General features: G+C 39.0%; 1 protein-coding gene across 1 annotated transcript in view; it reads right to left on the reverse strand.

Moving 5' to 3' along the window:
• Cog5 (component of oligomeric golgi complex 5) overlaps positions 1-20345 on the reverse strand; it is a 266865-nt gene that overhangs the window by 221957 nt on the left and 24563 nt on the right. The window contains exon 6 of the mRNA XM_048415841.3: positions 10637-10757. Coding sequence (XP_048271798.2) covers positions 10637-10757 — 121 coding nt within the window. The remainder of the gene's footprint in view (positions 1-10636; positions 10758-20345) is intronic.

A 20345-nucleotide genomic window follows, 5' to 3' on the forward strand; every position in this document is an offset into this window, starting at 1 on the left:
TGAGTTCCACGACACCCAAGACTACATAAAGAAACCTTATCTTTAAAAAAAAGTTATTTTTTTTACTTGAAGATACAGTAGGAGATTTGTAAACAATATATAGCGTTTAAATAAAGAGATACTGGATTTCAGCTAAGAAAACAAATATTGTATAATTTATCACAATAACCTGTAAGTGTGGAATATCAAAACACAATTTGTTTAAGCAAGTGGTATTAGTAGTAAATCATTCTAACACTCAGGATAAAATGTATGATTGAAATTAGGAAACATTCAAAATTTCTATCCTTGTCTAGAATATAACTTTAAAATTCTATGTAAATTTAACTGATAGCAGAAACCTAATTTTGTGTAGACAAAATAACAATAGTCACCAATGGGAAGTGTAAAAACTACAAACTTTGGCTGAAGAGATTGACAGCTACCTGAGAGAGGACCCTACATGACCCAAACAAACCCTTCACTGCATACTCCAGGTAAAGCAATCAGAGCAACATGAAGAGGTTAGCACCAGGCACATGGTTTGCATCAAACATCTAACCAACAGGAGCTTGAACTGATTTCACTCAAATTGCAAACAGGTTTTTTATTATAGTTTGCGTGCACATTTCATACGCACAGAGGAAAAAAAAATAATACCACTTTTGTCCAAAAACTAGCATTTATTTCACAGCATGCAAATAAGTTAGTTTTGCAGATTGTAACTCAGTATCACACAGCTGTGCTTCAGATACAAGTGTCCTTGGAAAGACTTTTGTGTTCGAAAAAATGATTTCCAATTGGTGGCGCTACTGAGAGGTGATTGGTCACCAGAGAACTGCCTATCATCATCAATGGGTTATCATGAATGAACTAGCAGAAGGTGGGGTACAATTCGGGAACTAGGTCACAGCTGGCTTGTCCTCAAAAACTACACAACTTCGTTCAGTATAATCTCATAGTGCCAAATTATCTGTCCCAGAGTCATTCTTATCCTCCAATTCTGAACATGCAATGTGTGAAACATGATCTTGAAATAAATACGCTCAGGAATGTGCCAACACCTATACATAATGCAAAGTCCTTCCAATATGAATAGTTGTGAGTTTTCAATAGTCTCCTTGTTCCCCTGTGTACTGGGAGACCCTGTACTGCTCAGGTCTTGTGCTATCCTTACTTGTTGCAGGTAACAAACTTCACTTTTTTGTCTCTTAGTTGTGATTACTGGCTCTATACTCACCAAGGAGTGAACCCACTGTGTTTGGTTACATAAGGAGAACCTGTACCACAAAGACAGTGATAATTGTAGAAATATTCTCATCACTGAGGTGTGATTTGACGCACATATATAATTGTAATAGTAACTGAAAAATATTACTTTTATTAAAACATAAATTCCAGTGTATTATGGCAATTTATTATCCTCCTCACTTCTCTTTACTTAGTTATAATGGTAAAACTGATCAAAATTAAACATTGGTAAAAGATGAAAAGAAGATTTTGCAAATATTAAATCATACATGAATCACATCAACAGCAATTTTTTAATTTCTTTTCATTTTATGTGCATTTGTTGGTGTTTCTGTTTGTGCATTATGTATACACAGATACCCAAGGAAGTTAAAAAAGGGTGTTAGATCTAGAACCAGAGGCACAGAAAGTTGTGAGCTACTAGATGTGGGTGCTGGGAACCAAACCCAGGTCCCCACAAGAACAGCAAGCAATCTTAACCTCTGCACCATTATTCCAGGCCCAGAGATTTAAATCTCTAACACATCTACATTGGAATAAATTAATCATAAACTGTATTTTCTCAGTGACTTTTTGATATTTAATATTTATAAAATATTTTGAGTAAAGCCGATGCTACATTAGAGAAGTGATTTAAAGAACACACCACTATTTGTATTATCATATCTGTTGGTTCCAGAACATAATAATCATAATAAAATACTTACCATTTTTAAATATGATGGACTGTCATTGAGGATAAATGTATTTACTAAACCTTGAAATATTTTTATCTATGTTTAATGACTACTATATATAAATTTTTCTGCCTTAAAAATTAAGAATTATTAATCAAAGCTAATAGCTGATACTAGAACTTTTATACCCCTATATAAGAATACACTATAAAAACAACACTCGCTACTCTGGCAAAGAAAACTGATCAATGCCTTCCTCAGCCATCGTCAGAGATGCTTCATTCTGCAGCAGATTGGGAACAAACACAGAGACCCACAGCCAGAAATAAAGAAGGGAGTGACAGATATTGGAACACAGCCCTAGAAGTAATATCTCCATCAAATTCCTCCCCTTGGGGCTTGAGAAACCCTGCAGAAAAGGAAAGAGTGTCAGGACTGAAGCACTTATGAACTCACAGGATTTGAAGCAGCATGAGCTCTGGGCCAGATGGAGTCCTAGAGCTGAAAGAAGAAGTAGACACATGTGCCTCCCCATCCCTAACCTGGAAGTTGTCTCCAAATGATAACCATTTCAAAATAAAAATTAAATTTTATACAAAGGGAAATAAACTACTCTTAAGGTTAGGTTGCATGCCTAGCAGTATATGGCTAATAGAAAATAAACTCAATGGCATCTTTGGAAGTTCTTTGTCTCATTGTGTCAGGTCTTTTCTTATTTCTTTTTTTTTAATTCTTAATTTTTATTTTTATCTTTTTTCTTTTATTTACATATTTATCTCTCCCTTTTTATGCTACAGGTCCTGTGGTGATTTAAATACATATGGCCCCCATAGCCTCATGTGTTTGAATGCTTGGTCCTTAGGGAGTGGCACTATTAGGAGGTATGGCCTTGTTGGTTGAAGTATATCACTGTGGAAGATAGCTTTGAAGTTTAATGTAAGCTCAAGCCACGTCCAGTGATACAATTCACTTCCTATTGCCTGCTGATCAAGATGTAGAACTCTCAGCACCTTCTCCAGCACCATGTCTGTCTGCAAGCTACCATGCTTTTCACTATGATTTAATGAACTGTATCTCTGATACTCTTTATAAGAGTTGCTGAGGTTCTCCGACTGGCAGAAGAGGTAAGGGTCTGAGCTTCCAGCTGGATGACCCTGCTCTCTAGCTCCTAGCCACTAAGAGCATGTCCTGTGCCCATTTCTCACCCACCACAGTCACAGTAAGTAGGCAGTAGCATCCTACCACCACCCAACCATATCCCATGGCCTCAGCTACCAACGGAGCCACAGGACCCACCTGCACCGACTGGAAGAACCCCAGTGACCAGGCAGCAGCATCTTCCCCAGCAGCATCTAACTCACACACACACACATGCACACACACGCGCACACACACGCACACACACACACACACACACACACACACACACACACACACACACAAATCTCCCAAGGCTTCAGAGGCCATCAGAGCCACAGGTTCCAACTGCACAGACTGGAGGAAGAAATGAGTAGACAGTAGTGTAAGAATGTATTCAACAACAGAAAGACCAACATGGCAACATGGCACCAACAGAAACTAATGGTTCTATAACAGCAAGACCTGAACATCCCAATGCAGATGAAGCAGAAGAAAACAACCTTAAAATAACTTTATGAAGATGACAGAGGACCTTAAAGAGGAAATGAGAAATTCCCTAAAGAAGGGGAGGAAAAGAAAAACACAAACTAGAAGAAATTAGTAAATCCCTTAACGAAAGTCAAGAAAGCCAAGAAAAAGCAATCAAACAAGTGAAGGAAACAGGTTAAGATTTGAAAATAGAAATACAGGCAATAAGGAAAACAAAAAACCAAGGGATTTCTGGAAATGGAAAATCTAGTAAATGAACAGGAAATAGAGATGCAAGCATAACCAACAGAATACAAAGGGTGAAAGAGAGACTCTAAGATAAAGGAAATAGATTCACTGGTCAAAGAAAATGTTAAATCCAACAAGTTCTTAACACAAAACATCCAGGAAATCTAGGACACCATGAAAAGACCAAGCCTAAAAATAATAAGGATAAAAGGAGAATTCCAGCTCAAAGACACAGAAAATATATTCAAAATTATAGAAGAAAACTTTTCCAACCTAAGGAAGGACATGTCTATGAAAATACGATGGGGGGAGGAAGGGACAAGAAAAAAAGAGACAGAAAAAAGGAAAATAAAAGAAGCCAGACCAAAAAAATAAAAAAAGTCCCCTCGTCATATAATAATCAAAAGACTAAATATATACAATAAAGAAAGAATAATAAGAGCTGAAAAGGAAAAATGTCAAGTAAGATATAAAGGCAGACCCATCAGAATAACACCTGACTTCTCAATGGAAACTTTGAAAGCCATAAAGTTCTGGACAGATAGATGTTTTACAGACACTAAGAGACCACCGATGCCAGCCCAGGCTACTCTACACAGCAAAGGTTTCAATCACTATAAATGGAGAAAACAAGATATTTAATGTCAAAACCAGATTTAAACAATAACTATCCACAAATTCAGCCTTACAGAAAGTACTAGAAGGAAAACTCCAACCCAAAGAAGTTAGCTGCACCCACAAAAACACACATAATAGATAACCTCACACCAGCAAACACCAAAGAAGGGAAACACAAACACTACCAACAACAACAATAAAACCAGAAAATAATAGGAATTAACAATCATTGGTTATTAATAGCTCTTAATATCAATGATCTCAATTTGCCTCTTAAAAGACACAGGCAGACAGAATGTGATGGAGGAGGGTTATCTGTCTATTGTGTTATTTTCATTGGTCAATAAAGAGACTGCCTTGGCCCCTTGATAGGACAGAAAATTAGGTAGGCGGAGTAAACAGAATAGAATGCTGGGAAGAGAGCAATGAGGCAGATGCCATGGAGCCAGCCACCAGGTCAGACATGCTGAATCTTTTCCGGTAAGCCACCACCTCGTGGTGCTACAGATTATTAGAAATGGGTTAATATCAAGATATGAGAGTTAGTCAGTAACTAACTCTCTAGAGATAATGGGCCAGGCAGTGCTTAAATGAATACAATTTATGTGTTATTATTTCTGGGGCTAAGCTAGCTGTGCGGGAGCCGGGCAGGATGAAAAGCAGGCCTGCCCGCAGCTCCTCACTACAGATGGCGCCAACATGGATAACTGAATCCACAGAAAGCTTGAGAAAGCTTGGGAACGAATAGAGTAAAGCATGTTTTGTTGGTAGCAGCAATTTCTCAGGTCTGCTCTGTTTGCTAGAGCAAGCAAGCACTCTCATCTAAGGGAGGCTTCCTGACTCAGCTTTAGCTGCAAAACTTTGTAGCTCATTAAGAGGTCCTGCCACAAAACACTTAAACGGTGTTGGTGAAAAACTTGAATGCATGCTTTTCGGTTTTCAGCTGTAGCAGGAAATAAAGCTGCGCTGTTTTAAAATGCCATCTTTCTGGGCTGCCCTGCCAGGGCAATCTCTGACTGTTTCAGGCAGGCAGTCCGACTGAGTGTGGTCTGTGAGCAGAATGCTGCAGCTTGCTTGCTAGCAGGGACCTTGAAATGCCACAGAGTTGTGGCAATAAAAATGGCTTCAGCAGTACCTCTGCCATGAGGCTGGAAAGCTAAGAAATGGCCTAGATCCAGCCGTCAAAGCCACGGTTTTAGGCTCATGTGGTCAGAAAAAAGAAAAGATATACAGTAAAGAGAGATTCAAAGACGAAGAAAACCTCTAAATGGTTTATAGTGTGTTAAAAATATATGTAGGATAAAAGTTAAAGTTCTTAAAGTAAAAAGAAAGAGAGCAGTTGGGTGTGGTAGAACACACCTTTAATCCCAATGCCTGGGAGGCAGATGTACATTGACCTCTGAGACTTTAAGGGACAGAGGTAGTTGACCTCTGTGACTTCAAGGTGTGGTAGCACACACCTTTAATCCTAGCACTGGGGAGGCAGAGACACGTGGATGTCTGTGAGTTCAAGGTGTGGTAGCAAACACCTTTGAGCCCAGTACTGGGGAGGCAGAGACAGAGGGATCTCTGTGAGTTCAAGGACAGCCTGGTCTACAGAGTTATTCCAGGACAAAGATATACAAAGAACCTGTCTCAAAAGGTAAAAGTAAAAATAAAAAAATAGAGGTTAAAATAAAGCTGCATAAAGATGAAAAATACACAGAGAATCTTGATACTGTATGCTATTATGCTCTCTTTGAATTGTTTAAATGCTGAGGAAGGAGCAACAGCTGCTAAAAGATATTTGTTTATAAATGCTGCTAAACTAATCCAAGATAGATATGTTCAAAATACCTTGACTTCTGAATTTGGATCTCAGGATATGATACTTTGAAAAGGAGGTTCTTCTTTTGTTTTCACAGAGGATGAGACCCTGTGGATTGCTTCTATCCCAATATGGTATGATAGACCACGTCCTCCCGAAAGGTTGCTGTGAACACCCTCAACAAATTACTTCATTCAGCTGCCAACTGAGATGAACCTGACAGACAGGTTTTACCATGAAAGACCTGATTAACAGCGCCCCTATTCAGCAGGAAAAAGTTTGGAGAGAAATAACTACGTCCATATTCCCAAATATTGTTTATAAATGTTCTTTTACATTTAAAGGGGGGTATGATATAGATATAAATAATTTGCATTGTTATGGATTTTAAGGTCAATTTTGTTATATGTATATATATTTCTGATCTTGATTGATGTATTGTGATTGTATAGTTCATTTAAAAATACAATGTATAATTAAAAATATAGGTTGTTAATGGATAATCATCGATAATAGTCAAGCTTGTAGTAATGTTAGTTTGATTTTGTAGATGTACATAGATATATTTCAGATATGCATTCTTCATATCTTTCAAAGACTACAAAACATGGCATTTAATGTTTTAATAACTTAGGACTTTTCATGACAATGAGACACGTCTGCTCCTGGCAATACCAATCTACTTCAAGAGGAAGATGGGCATCAAAGAGGCTCCTTATGGAGTTGGTTAGCCATTTGGGCAAGAAACTGCTCTTGCCTGGACTGTTGTATAAAGTGGACACAGAGAACCCGCAGAAAGAGGACTGCTAAACTTGCCTAAAGGTGAGATGATCTTTCGAGGTTCCTGATTCATGAAAGAGTCTGCGAGACATTCTGCAGGACACAACAAATAGTGACTGAACTGCCTTTGAAATTTCCTGCTTCATAAAAATGTCTCTGGATATTATGGGCCTGAAGGCCAAAGATGGGTGCCCCAACGATACAGAGGAACTCTGGGTGACTGTCCAGGCAGCAAGATGTCTCTGTCATTTCTAGAGTTTTGGAAGTTGCTTACTTCTTGTTCACTTAGGTAATATTATATCCTTCTGGAGTCTTTGATGAAGTTAAAGAATGGATAGTCATAGTTATAGTTTTCCATTATTATGATAAGGATATAGTTATAAATATTGTGACTATAATTCTTGCTTGATAACTGTTTTATATGTAATTTTACTATGTTAAAATGAAAGCCTTTCTTTTTCGTTTAAACAGAAAAAGGGGAAATGATGGAGGAGGGTTATCTGTCTATTGTGTTATTTTCATTGGTCAATAAAGAGACTGCCTTGGCCCCTTGATAGGACAGAAAATTAGGTAGGCGGAGTAAACAGAATAGAATGCTGGGAAGAGAGCAATGAGGCAGATGCCATGGAGCCAGCCACCAGGTCAGACATGCTGAATCTTTTCCGGTAAGCCACCACCTCGTGGTGCTACAGATTATTAGAAATGGGTTAATATCAAGATATGAGAGTTAGTCAGTAACTAACTCTCTAGAGATAATGGGCCAGGCAGTGCTTAAATGAATACAATTTGTGTGTTATTTCTGGGGCTAAGCTAGCCATGCAGGAGCCGGGCAGGATGAAAAGCAGGCCTGCCCGCAGCTCCTTTCTACAAGAATGGGTACAAAAATAGGACCCATCTACTTGCTACAAACAAGAAAAACATACCTCAATCTCAAGGACAGACATTACCTCAGAGTAAAGGATTGTGTAAAGATTTTCAAGTCAAACAGACCTAAGAAACAAGCTGGTGTAGCTATCCTAATATCTAACAAAAAAAGACTTCAAATTAAATTAATCAAAAGAGATGGAGAAGGACATTTCATATTCATCACAGTATGAATGTCTATCTATTCATACTATGAATAGATAGTAAAAGTCTATCAAAATGAAGTCTCAATTCTGAACATCTATGCCCCAAATAAAAGGACACCCACATTTGTAAAAGAAACATTACTAAAGTTTAAAGCACACATGAAACCCCACACACTAATTGTGGGAGACTTAGACACCCCACTCTAACTATTGGACAGACCCCATACCCAGGAGTAGTTAATAAACACAACAGACTCCACGTTTATTTCATGTTCTTTTTGTTTCATTTTGGTCTTTTTTCTTTCTTACTAGTTTTTGGCGGGGTTATTTTCATTTTCATATTTTGAAAGAGAGAAAGAACATGAACCAGGTTGAGTAGGGATGTAAGGAGGACTAAAAAGGAGGGTAAAGAATAAAATCAAAAGTTGAAAAACAAATTAAAAGAAAATCAGCACAAATCATAAATTATTTGTTAAAAACATTATGAATATATGCAATTTGCTATGTTTTAAGTTGTAAGTTATTTAATTGAAATAGAATTGCATCACTTTCCCTTTCTTTCCTCCCTCCAGACTCCCTATGTGCCCTCCCCTCCCTCCAACTCCTCTCATGTTTCCCCCACTCTCAAGTTGATAGTCATGTATTTCTTTGATTTATAGTTACACACAGGTACATGTATATGTGTGTGCATGTGTACAAATATGTAATTACAACCTTCCAAATAAAAAAATCAAGAGGGTAACACTTGTAAGAATAAATTTTAAAATAAAAAATATATGTCTTTAAAAAGAAAGAGAACAACACTCAAATATTACTCATTGCTTAAAAAATTAACTTTTGATATAATATATTCCAGCATACTAAAAATTATATTGCCAAGATGAGTCTAACCATTGTCCACACTTAAGCATCACATAATTGAAATGTTGATGCATGATTTGTGAAGACTACTATATTTCTTTGATCAGTAAAAATATAACATAACATTAGAGCAATGGTACTCAACCTTACTAATGTTGTGAGTCCTTAATAATTCCTCAAGTTGTAGTAACCCTTAACCATAAACTTATTTCATTGCTACTTTATACTGTAATTTTTATGTCATTAATCATAATCTAATACGCAGGATATCTGATATGTGACCCCATCAGGGTCACAACCCACAAGTTGAGAACTGCTGCATTAGAACAAGACTTTGCAACAGAAATACCAAAAACAGAAAAACTCAAAAAGAACACGTCAAATACATTTTTCTAGTGTTATTTGGCATAACCAAGAGTAAGCAAACTATCAAAATTTAAGACATATATAATCAAAGGTGTTCTGAATCTATAAAAGAATAAATACCACTAAATATTTTCACTTCAAAAAGGTTACGGGGTACCCAATGAAAACAAGAAACCCAGGTGCTGGCCTTTTCTATGTGCACTCACGAGCTATTCAAACTTTTCCCTAAAAGATTTCGGAACTTGAAGTTTCTTAGCCAGCAAAACCATCAATTCTAAACCTTGAATGTCAAGGGCCTATTTCAAATCCCTATGAAAAGAATGAATAAAGACATCTAGACATCACATCAGCATGGAATTTATCACATAAATAAACAGCATCCCTCCTGGATATTTACTCCATAGAAATCACAACAAAACCTACACACAAGTGTTTACAGCCGCTCTATTCATAATCACCAAAAGCTAAGGACTCAAATTCTCCTTCAATCAGTCACTGAAAATACAATCCCCATGACAACACAGAATGTATTCTAACAAACTGCTAGTATACCCAATAATCTGAATAAATCTTAAAGATATGAAAAGGTAGGTACAAAAAGCCAGCCTCAAAAAGGTATGGATCTTTAAGACTCCATTTATGTGTTATTATTTATAGATGAAAGTATCATGATAGAAAATTAATATGGTTGTCAGGGTAGAGGGCAGGGATATTACTGATCATCAAGCAATGATGGGCATATTTTCGAGAGGGATAAAAGGGTTTTGTATCATGACTATGACTGCACTTACTCAAATATTTATGTTAAAGTGTACACAACAGTTCGTGAAAAAAGCCAGTTTTATTATATGATTAATATTAAACACTTTCAAGAAATCTAATTTTATTCACCCTTTCTGAACAGAAACATTGCTTATAGCAATGCTATAAACAGTCATTTTTTAAAATTTTAGTAATATTTATTCAACAAATCAACTGAGTTAAAACTATCAAACTTCTACGAATTTTTTTAAAATTTTGTTTTATTTATTTATGTTTTTATTTATTAAAAATTTCCATCTCCTCCTCGCCTCCCTTTTCCATCCCCCTCCCCATCTCTCCCTCCCTCCCTAGTTCTAAGAGCAGTCAGGGTTCCCTGCCCCATGGGAGGATGAAGGTTCCTCCCCCCTTCATCCAGGTCTATAAAGGTGAGCATCCAAACAAACCAGGCTCCCACAGTCAGTCCATGTGCAGAATCAAACCCAGTGCCATTGTCCTTGGCTTCTCAGTCAGCCTTCATTACCAGCCACATTCAGAGTGTCCAGTTTGATCACAGAGTGATGGAGCATGTGATCAAACTTCTACGAATTTTTAATCATGAAAGGACTTACCAAGTTCATCGAGACTCTGAGCAGCTTTGGTTATCTCTCTACTTCCTCCTTGCAGTTGTCCCTGGAGTCTCTTACTGAGAAACAAGATGCGAATTATTCTCCGAAGCAAGTCACAGGCAACCTGTTCAAGTAACACAGTAGTAAGAAAATACAGTAGCTCCATACAGTTTCCTTGTGATTATGGTCAGTTAATCTGTGAAGCTTTCCATTCCTCAGATGTGAAAAAAAAAAAAAAATGTTCATCCTCTTGTTTCACACTGGACACCCTAAATAATCACATATCTTTAAAAAAAATCCACAATCCCATATTTAACCTTTACAAAAAGCTCCAACTTATCCCAAATAGAGCAAATTTGTAATTCAAATAGAGAAAATTTGAAATTAAAACACTATGGAGTCAAAGATTTTCTTCAACCTTTTTTTAGGCCAATTGCTGTTTGACTTCACATTAATTCAAATGGAAAGGTACAAAAAGTTGTAATGCTAAGATCATATTACTATGCAATTAAGTCAGAATCTGTAGGAGTGATTACCATGCACCAGTTCTGCTGGCTTACAGGTAATGTGCTTACAAGTGCTGTGTCTGGCTGGCTACTGCTACCTCCACTCTAGTTTCTCTTACTAGTCTTTAAAACTCTCAACTTCACTACTCCGTAAAGAATAATCTTGTCAATAAATTATAGAAAAGAAAATCAGTAAGACAAAACTCAAAAAAAAACCTATTACTAACTTTTATGCCACTTCCTAGTTCTTTTTCTTTTCCAAATGTAACTGAGCTTTTAAAAAAAAAGATTTAAATGCTCTGACATGGAAACTGGGTGCAGAGCTACTGAGTGAGATAAAAGAGCAAACTAAGGTCAGCCCCGCCTTCACAGTGACAACAGAACAGTGATGTGTGCTGCTCATCACCACCACTGCCCCTCACTGTCTGAAGCAGGGAGTAAAGCTGGTCCTGAGATCATGAGAACCAGTGAGGCCTAGCATCTCACACACTGCAGCAATCAGGAGAGCGGGCAGCACAGTAGATCTGACCCTGAGAACTTGAAAGTAGGAAAGCTGGCCCCACTGCTCCTCTGTTGATGTAGGATTCTCTCTGTATGCTGTGAATAGCACTGGTTAATAAAGGAACTGCTTTGGTCCTATAGCAAGGCTATAAGGGAACAGAGCTAGGCATGGAAAACCAAGGTGAATGCTGCGAGAAAGGAGGCAGAATCAGAAGCCATGTAGCCCTACCGGAGACAGATGCCAGAACTTTTCCCAGTAAGACACAGTCTCGTGGCAATACACAGATGAATAGAAATGGGTTAAATTAACATGTAAGAGTTAGCCAATAAGAAGCTAGAGCTAACGGGCCAAGCAGTGATTTATTTAATATAGTTTTCTGTATGGCTATTTTGGGTCTTAGCTGCCCAGCAGCAGGAACGAAACAAGCAGCCTCCTCCAACACTCTGTCATGCAGCCCCATGGGCAAGGGAGAGATGCCTCCCGTATTCCCTGCAGCAGACGGGAGAATGGAACCCCTGGCTCAGCCCCTTGCCAGCAGCAACACTTGGGACAGCAGGCCCTGCACCCAGCCTGAGCACCAAAGTAATGCTGACCTTCCTGGTAGGGATGCAGGTGAGCCTGCCCTGAGGTTCTGTGAGTGGGGAAGCTGACTCTGCACCCCTCATCTGCCATGTGGTAGCAAAGGTGAGGGAAAGATGCCCTCCCCTTCTTGCCCCTTGCCACCTACGGCAGGAGAGAGCTTACTCTGCCCCTCGCTAGCTGCAGCACTTGGGAGAGTGGGCCCTGCACCTTGCCTGGTAGAGCTGATCCTAGTAACAGGAGGATGAGATAGTCTGAAAATGTGAGCAGATCTGGCACGGGCCCTCATCTGCCATATGGTGGTGTGGGCGAGAGAAAGAAGCCATCCACACCACTCAATACCTATGGTGCATGGGAGAGCTGCCCCTGAAGTCACAAGAGCAAGAGAGCTGGCCCTGCCTCTCACCAGCTGCATCCCTGCACAGTGATTCCTGCCTTGGGCAACACAGTAGAGCTGGCCCTGGTGGTGTAGGTGACTGGGCCCTGACGGCGTGAGAGCAGGAGAACCAGCCTACCCCTTTGCTGCTTACTGAATAGGGTGAACTAGCCAAGGCAATGCTGAAGAGCGCACCCTGGTGTTGATAATAAGAGAGAGCTGGCAGACTGACCAACACAGAAACTACCCAGTACGAGAGCCAGGCCTATGAGTTGTCCCAACATCCACCCCATCTATGATCTGCTGGAGCATGTGAAGAGGCCAGTCCTGCAGACCCTAAGCTACAGGATATCCATGACACAGGACAACAACAGGATACCTAAGAGGAGTCTCAGTGAGGGCCCAATATTGATAGTATAGCAGAAACCAGACGCCTCAAACAGACCAATGACTCACTGCAGTGAACACTTGCAAGTAAGATATATGGACTAAAGGGGCTGCTGTGTGATTCACTGTGTCACGACACAGCTTCCATACAAGAGAGATTTTTTTTCTTTTCCTTTTCTTTTAAATTTTACTTTGTTTTATCTTGTGGGGGAGATTGCAAGGGCAGAGGGTAGATGAGAAGGGATGGGGAGATGAGCTAGACTGAGACAGATGATATAAAATCCATTAAAAAGTCAATAAAAATTTAAAAATTAAAAACTCCAAGGTCTGGGAAAGATAAAAGATTGTTAGGTGCTTACTGTACAAGCTTAAAGGTGTGAATTTGGAGCCCCCATCACCATCAACTCATAAAAACCCAGGTTTTAGCATACATCTGTAACCCACACACTGTGGGAGTGAAGACAGGATTCCTAGGGATTGCTGGCTCTTACTAAAGAAGTGAGATCCAGGTTCAGTAAGACCCTGTCTCAAAAACATAAGGGAAAAGGGATCAAGAAAGACACTAGACACCTCTATCCTCATGTTCACATACATATATGTACACATGCATGTACACACACAAAATAATTAAAAACTCCAGAAATACAACATCACTAAATGTCCAGGTATAAACATTCTTTAATAGGTAAATACAGAACATATTACAGCCATCCGAGCCACACTCAGACACTCATATAGCACATGCATACAAATATACTGTTTAAAAGCATACATAGTCAAAGACACGCAGGCAGTAAACATGTTTGTTTAACTTCTTTTCACAGTAACCATATGATGAATAAGAAACAATAATTTCCATCTAGAAACCAAATGCTTGGCATATCTATTTATTTATTTGTTTGTTTGTTTGCTTGTTTAATTTAATGGAGACAGGATCTCACTATGTAGCTCTGGCTGGCCTGATACTTACTATGTAGACCAGGTTGGCTTTAAACTCAAAGAAATCTACCAATCTCTGCTTTCTGAGTGTTGGTATGAAGAGATGCACCGTGACAACCAGTTTAACTACCCATTTTTTAATTAAATTTTCTAAGTATATAACATAAGCACAAATCCTAGTAAAATTCAAAACATGAAAAGGAGCAATGCTGAAAATTCACTCTCACGTCTCTATGCTCCAAAGTATGCTCTCAACTAAAGCAACCAGTATTACCAGCTCCTCAATGAACAGAAGTGTCTTTTTCATTATTATTTAACTTTTTATTATTTTTAAAGACAGTGGCCGTGCCCACCTGGCCTGGAACTCACTATGCAACACAGACTGCATCAACTCTTCCATCTTTGCCTCTCTCTACCTTTCAAGTGCTAGGATTCCAGGAAGCAATTCCTACCACCTAACAGCACTGCACACAGAACCTGGCAGAGCAGAACTATTTGTTTCGATGAACAATATGGAATCTAGAATCAGTCACAACCATTCTGAGACTCTAAATACATCATGGGGAGAAATACCAGGCCTTACTCTAGATCACCTAAGCCTGTTCATCCAAAAGGACTCAGTCTTACCCAATAAAGGGAATTCAAACAACTGTTTCAAGTTCATTTCTGATGTTTTACTCTTAACAGAATTATTCACTGCCTACTACATAACAAGCTGCTACATAACAGCCTTAACTCCATTCCTGTAAGGATTACCTCAAGCCAATCCAAGTCCCAATTTCAAGTAATGGTCCCTCAATGAAATCACCTTCAGAGATTTATCTTCTTAAAAATTGTATTCAACACTCCAGTCCCTTTTTAATAAACTTTAGTGCCTCTCCACTTACAGACCAGTTAAAATTTCCAAGATTAGCATTAATAAAAATCCTCTTTCAACAAGCCTAGGAGAATCTAAAAGCCATCAATTCTCAACACACATCTCTCCCCTATAGTCATTTTTTCCTTTCTTTATATTTTACTTTTACTAATCATAAAACATTTTAAGTCACACTCACAGATGTATAACTAACTATACTTAGAACCACCACACAGAAAAAACAAAATGTCAGCCATCACACTCTCTGCCACATCGCTATTCCTCTCTTGCTCTATCTGAGAGAAATCACTATTCTTCTTTGTTTGCTGTTTGCTATTTTTCTAGGACAGGGTTTCCTCTGTGTAGTCCTAGATGTCCTGCAACTCACTCTGTAGATCAGGCTGTCCACAAACTCACAGAGATCTACCTGCTTGTGCCTCCTGAGTGTTGGGATCAAAGGGGTGCACCACCATACCTGATACCACTATTCTCTTTTATGGTAATAATTTCTTTATCTTTATTCATGAATTTGTTACTGAAATAAATGAATCTCAATCTCTCTCTCTTTCTCTCTCTCTCTCTCTTTCTCTCTTTCTGTGTGTGTCTGTGTGTGTGTGTACATACATATGCATATGTAAGTTACAGGTTTTTATGTCCTTTTTACTCTGGAAATCGATGGTGCACATCAGATCACCTGTCTACAAGACATCCCACAACCGCAATGTGGTGACAACATCTTCATAGTGCACTTTAACAAGTTCTTCTGCCTTCTAAATTTCCTATAAAATGCTTGGATGCAAGTGACTTCTTCAGATCCAGATTCTGCATTTTTGGCAAAGGTCTGGAAGACTGCTCAACAGTTAAGAGTACCTGCTGCACAATCACAAGGACAGGAGTTCAGACACCAGCACCCACATAACAGGCAGAAATCTACAAGAGGACACCTGATGTTCTCTTCTGACCTCCATGTGTGTATACACGCCTGCCCACGCACACACACGCATGCACGTGTACACACACACACACACACACACACACACACACATAAATAAATCTCTTCAAAGTGCATAGGCAAGATCATTGGGTGGGTGGTATATCCATAATGTAGGTATGATTTTCTCCTTTGGATAGTGAGTATCAAAATCCACTAAAATCTAATTACAAAATCACTCCAGTTCTACTGTTTCATCTTCATTTGTTCGCACATAAAATTTTTATCTACTCTATTATTTGTTGGGTGAGGTGCCTAGAAATAAGAATGTTTTATCTTCTCTGCTGCCCAAGGAACAAGCTGGGGACATCTCCTTGGACCTGGGAACCCCTCTAAAGTCAAGTCTCTTGCAAACCCTAAAATGGTTCCCTTAATTAAGATATTTACTTCCCTGCTCCCATATCCACCCTTCCTCCATCCCACCCATCCCATTTCCCCAAGCTCTCCCCAATTCTCCCCTTCTCCCTTCTCTCTATCCATATCCCCTTACACCCACCCCACCCTCAACCCCCGTGCACCTAACTTGTGCCTGGCAATCTTGTCTACTTCCAATACCCAGGAGGATAACTAAATGATTTTCTTTGAGTTCACCTTCTTATTTAGCTTCTCTAGGATCACGAATTATAGGCCCAATGTCCTTTAATTATGGCTAGAATCCACTTATGAGTGAGTGCATACCATATTCATCTTTTTGGGTCTGGGTTACCTCACTCAGTAAAGTATTTTCTATTTCCATCCATTTACATGCAAAATTCAAGACGTCATTGTTTTTTACCGCTGAGTAAAACTCTAAAGTGTTTATGTTTCACACCTTCTTTAACCATTCTTCCAGTGAGGGGCACCAAGGCTGTTTCCAGGTTCTGGCTATTACAAATAGTGCTGCCATGAACATAGTTGAACAAATGCCTTTGAAGTATGATTGGGCATCTCTTGGGTATATTCTCAAGAGTGGAATTGCTGGGCTCTGAGGTAGGTTGACTCCCAGTTTCCTGAGAAACCGCCACACTGATTTCCAAAGTGGGAATGTTGCACAAGTTTGCATTCCCACCAACAATGTATGAGTGTTCCCCTTACTCCACATCCTCTCCAGCATAGGCTATCATTGGTGTTTTTGATTTTAGCTATTCTGACAGGTGTAAGATGATATCTCAACTGGCCTTGTCCCATAGCCACACTGATGAATATCTTGCATATCACCATAGATCCTTCATCTGGCGATGGATGGAAATAGAGACAGAGACCCACATTGGAGCACTTGACTGAGCTCCCAAGGTCCAAATGAGGAGCAGAAGAGGGAGAACATGAGCAAGGAAGTCAGGACCGTGAGGGGTGCGTCCACCCACTGAGACAGTGGGACTGATCTAATGGGAGCTACCAAGGGCAGCTGGACTGGGAGTGATGGAGCATGTGATCGAACCGGACTCTCTGAATGTGGCTGTCAATGAAGGCTGACTGAGAAGCCATTGACAATGGCACTGGGTTTTGATTCTACTGCATGGACTGACTTTGTGGGAGTCTGGTTTGTTTGGATGCTCACCTTCATAGACCTGGATGGAGGGGGGAGGACCTTGGACCTCCCACGAAACAAGGAACCCTGACTGCTCTTAGGACTGGAGAGGGAGGGGGAGGAGGGGAGGGGGAGAAAAATGGGAGGTGGGGAGGAGGTGGAAATTTTTAATAAATAAATAAATTTTAAAAAGAAGAAGGAAAAAAGAAAAAATATTTTATCTTTTTTGGTTTATCAGTTTCAAAAGGCAATGTTTCTCTTCTAAGATTTTATTATTTTTAGTGTGTGTAACTGTAGGTACATAAATATCAAGAAGCGCTATTAGTCTTCTTGATATTAATAAATTAGTCGTTATTGATGCCCAAATGGAACAATTTGAGCTAGCTGAAACAGCTAAGAGCAAGCAACTGTACCTTTCTGCCTAAAACTAAGAGATTTTCTCATTTTCATAATCTTTGACTTAATGAAATAAGTGGTCACCAAGAAGATTTGAAATTGGCTTCGAAGCTCCTTTGTCATGGACCTGATAGTTATGGTGTCTGGTATAAAATTTTTCAAGATCGCTTTATATATTTTCTTTCTCCAACCTGAATCAAAGATTTCCCAAAGAAACCTTTGTCTGTTTTAAGAGAAATCAGTATTTCAAGATAATTTTAGAAACTAGGCTTGCTCATTGCTAAACTTTCTCCACATGGGCAGCAAATGTCAGAACTAAAATAGGATACAAATTTTCATTTGATTGATTCATGAATACAAATAAAACATTCTCTGATTACAATTATGCATATACATATATACAAAATGTACATACATAAAGTTTATACTATTTTAAAATCAAAACATTTCAACTTCACACTGATACTACCAGTTCAGGATCAAAAGTACAGGGTGTTTAACATTCTATCTTCCATGTTATATCTTAGACATTAAGAGTTGTAGCTCTTAAGGACTATTAGAAGAACATTAGGTAATTCACTAGTTTGATTGCACAACATACAATAAAGTAGTATCTAATTAACAAAGGCAATACCATAATGAAGAGTGACTACTGAATGAGCCTAAATATTGCAATGCTCTTATCACTTTTCACTGTTAAGCTATATTTTTTTTGCCAAACCATAAAATTTTTATTTCCTATACTTTACAGTTTTTGTTTAAACTCAACCCTATGCTCATTACAAGTCTTTACATTGGTATTTCTCTAATTATGTTGGTTGGCTGAAGTAGACTATTAAGAGTCATAAAGAAATGCCATGAGAACAATATTCTTGGTTTTCTTTTATGCTGATGAGAGTCTCTTCTTGAAAAGCAGTTCAAATGATATATCAACCATTAGTCCTTAAGAAATCAGCACAAAACTCAGTGGCTAAAAACTATTTCATACTCTGTAGCTTGAGAATTAAGGAAGAAATAACAGTGTGCTATGTGGGAGCACCACTCACTCTGCAGTACTGATGTAACAACTAGGTTGGTCTCAACAGCAGATGAAAGCATCACTGAGACATCAAGTGCAACAATGCTCCCCTGTTTATTAGAAGCATATGGCTAGTCTGAGCTTCCTCAGAGCACGATGGTCCTAAGGCATGCAGGCCTTTTATACAGATGTTAGCTTTTATAGAGCAGAAATCAAAGATGCTGTGCTCCACAAAATGTAAGCCTTAAATTATTTACTTTCCTAGTACCAGAAGGTGCTGTATGACCTTCCAGACAAAAAAGACAACCAACTGATCCTACCTAGCTATGATATGTTTGGACTACACCAACAAACACCATGACACGATATCCCTGTAGGTGCAGCTGTGGCACACAAACCTTGGTAGTAACCAAAAGTTCTCTAATTGTACTGAAGACCCACTAAACAAGAGGGACACCTGGTATTGGAAACCTAGCTAACTACTCAGTGCTAGTGAAATAATGGTTATTGAAGGAAAATATGTAACCACTAACTTATTAAACCAGCAAAATCCCTAACAACAATCAATAAGCATTTATTCTTATGTCTTAGGGTTTCTATTGCTATGAAGAGACACCATGACTATGGTAACTCTTATAAAGGACAACATTTAACTGTGGTGGCTCACTTACAGTTCGAAGGTCCATCCAATCCATTATCATCATGGTGGGACCTAACTACATGCAGGCAGACATGGCGGTGGAGCAGCAGTTGAGAGTCCTACATCTTGCAGTTAACAGGAAGTGGACTGAAACACTGGGCAGTATCTTGATTATAAGAAACCTCAAAGCCTGCCCATTGACTGAGATTTTCTGTCCTACCCAGTCCTAGAGCCATTAAGTCCCAAAGAATCACACAGAGGTCTACATTAGTTATAAACTGATTGGCCCATTAGCTCAGGCTTCTTATTAATTAATTTTTATAACTTACATGTAGCCATGTAGCTTGGTGCCTTTTTCAGTGAGACAGTCACATCTTGCTTCCTCTGAGGCTGGGTCATGACTGCAGAATTAATTTCCAGAATTCTCATTGCCACGCCTCTACTTCCTGCCTGGTTGCCTCACTTATACTTCCTGCCTGGCTACTGGCCAATCAGTATTTTATTAAAAATAATACAAGTGACAATCAGATAAAAGACCATTGTCCCACAGCACTCCCCCCCTTTTTTTCAAAACAAGAACTCTGAATCAAATCTCCCTTGTTTAGCTTTTCTACTGACCATTATCCATAACAACTTGTAACCAACATTCTAAACAAAGGCAGTCATCCATAGTCCATTTTTTGGGAATGTGGGCATAGTCCAGCCGCAGAGAAAGCAAGATAGCAAGATGTGATACCTTGCTGAAAAAGGTACCAAGCCACATGGCTAATTCAGATAAGAATTACGGGCTAATGTAAGTTATAAGAATTAGTTAATAAGAAGTCTGAACTAATGGGCCAATCAGTTTATAACTAATGTAGACCTCTGTGTGATTATTTGGGACTTAACGGCTGCAGCACCAGGCGGGACAGAAAACCTCGGTCAGTACCTGCCCCCATAGAGACACACTTCCTCCAACAAGGCCATATCTACTTCAACAAAACCACCTCCTTATAGTGCCACTCCTTATGAGTTT

This window comes from Myodes glareolus, chromosome 11 (assembly GCF_982192425.1).
Source record: "Myodes glareolus chromosome 11, mMyoGla1.1, whole genome shotgun sequence".
Classification (NCBI taxonomy): Eukaryota; Metazoa; Chordata; class Mammalia; order Rodentia; family Cricetidae; genus Myodes; species Myodes glareolus.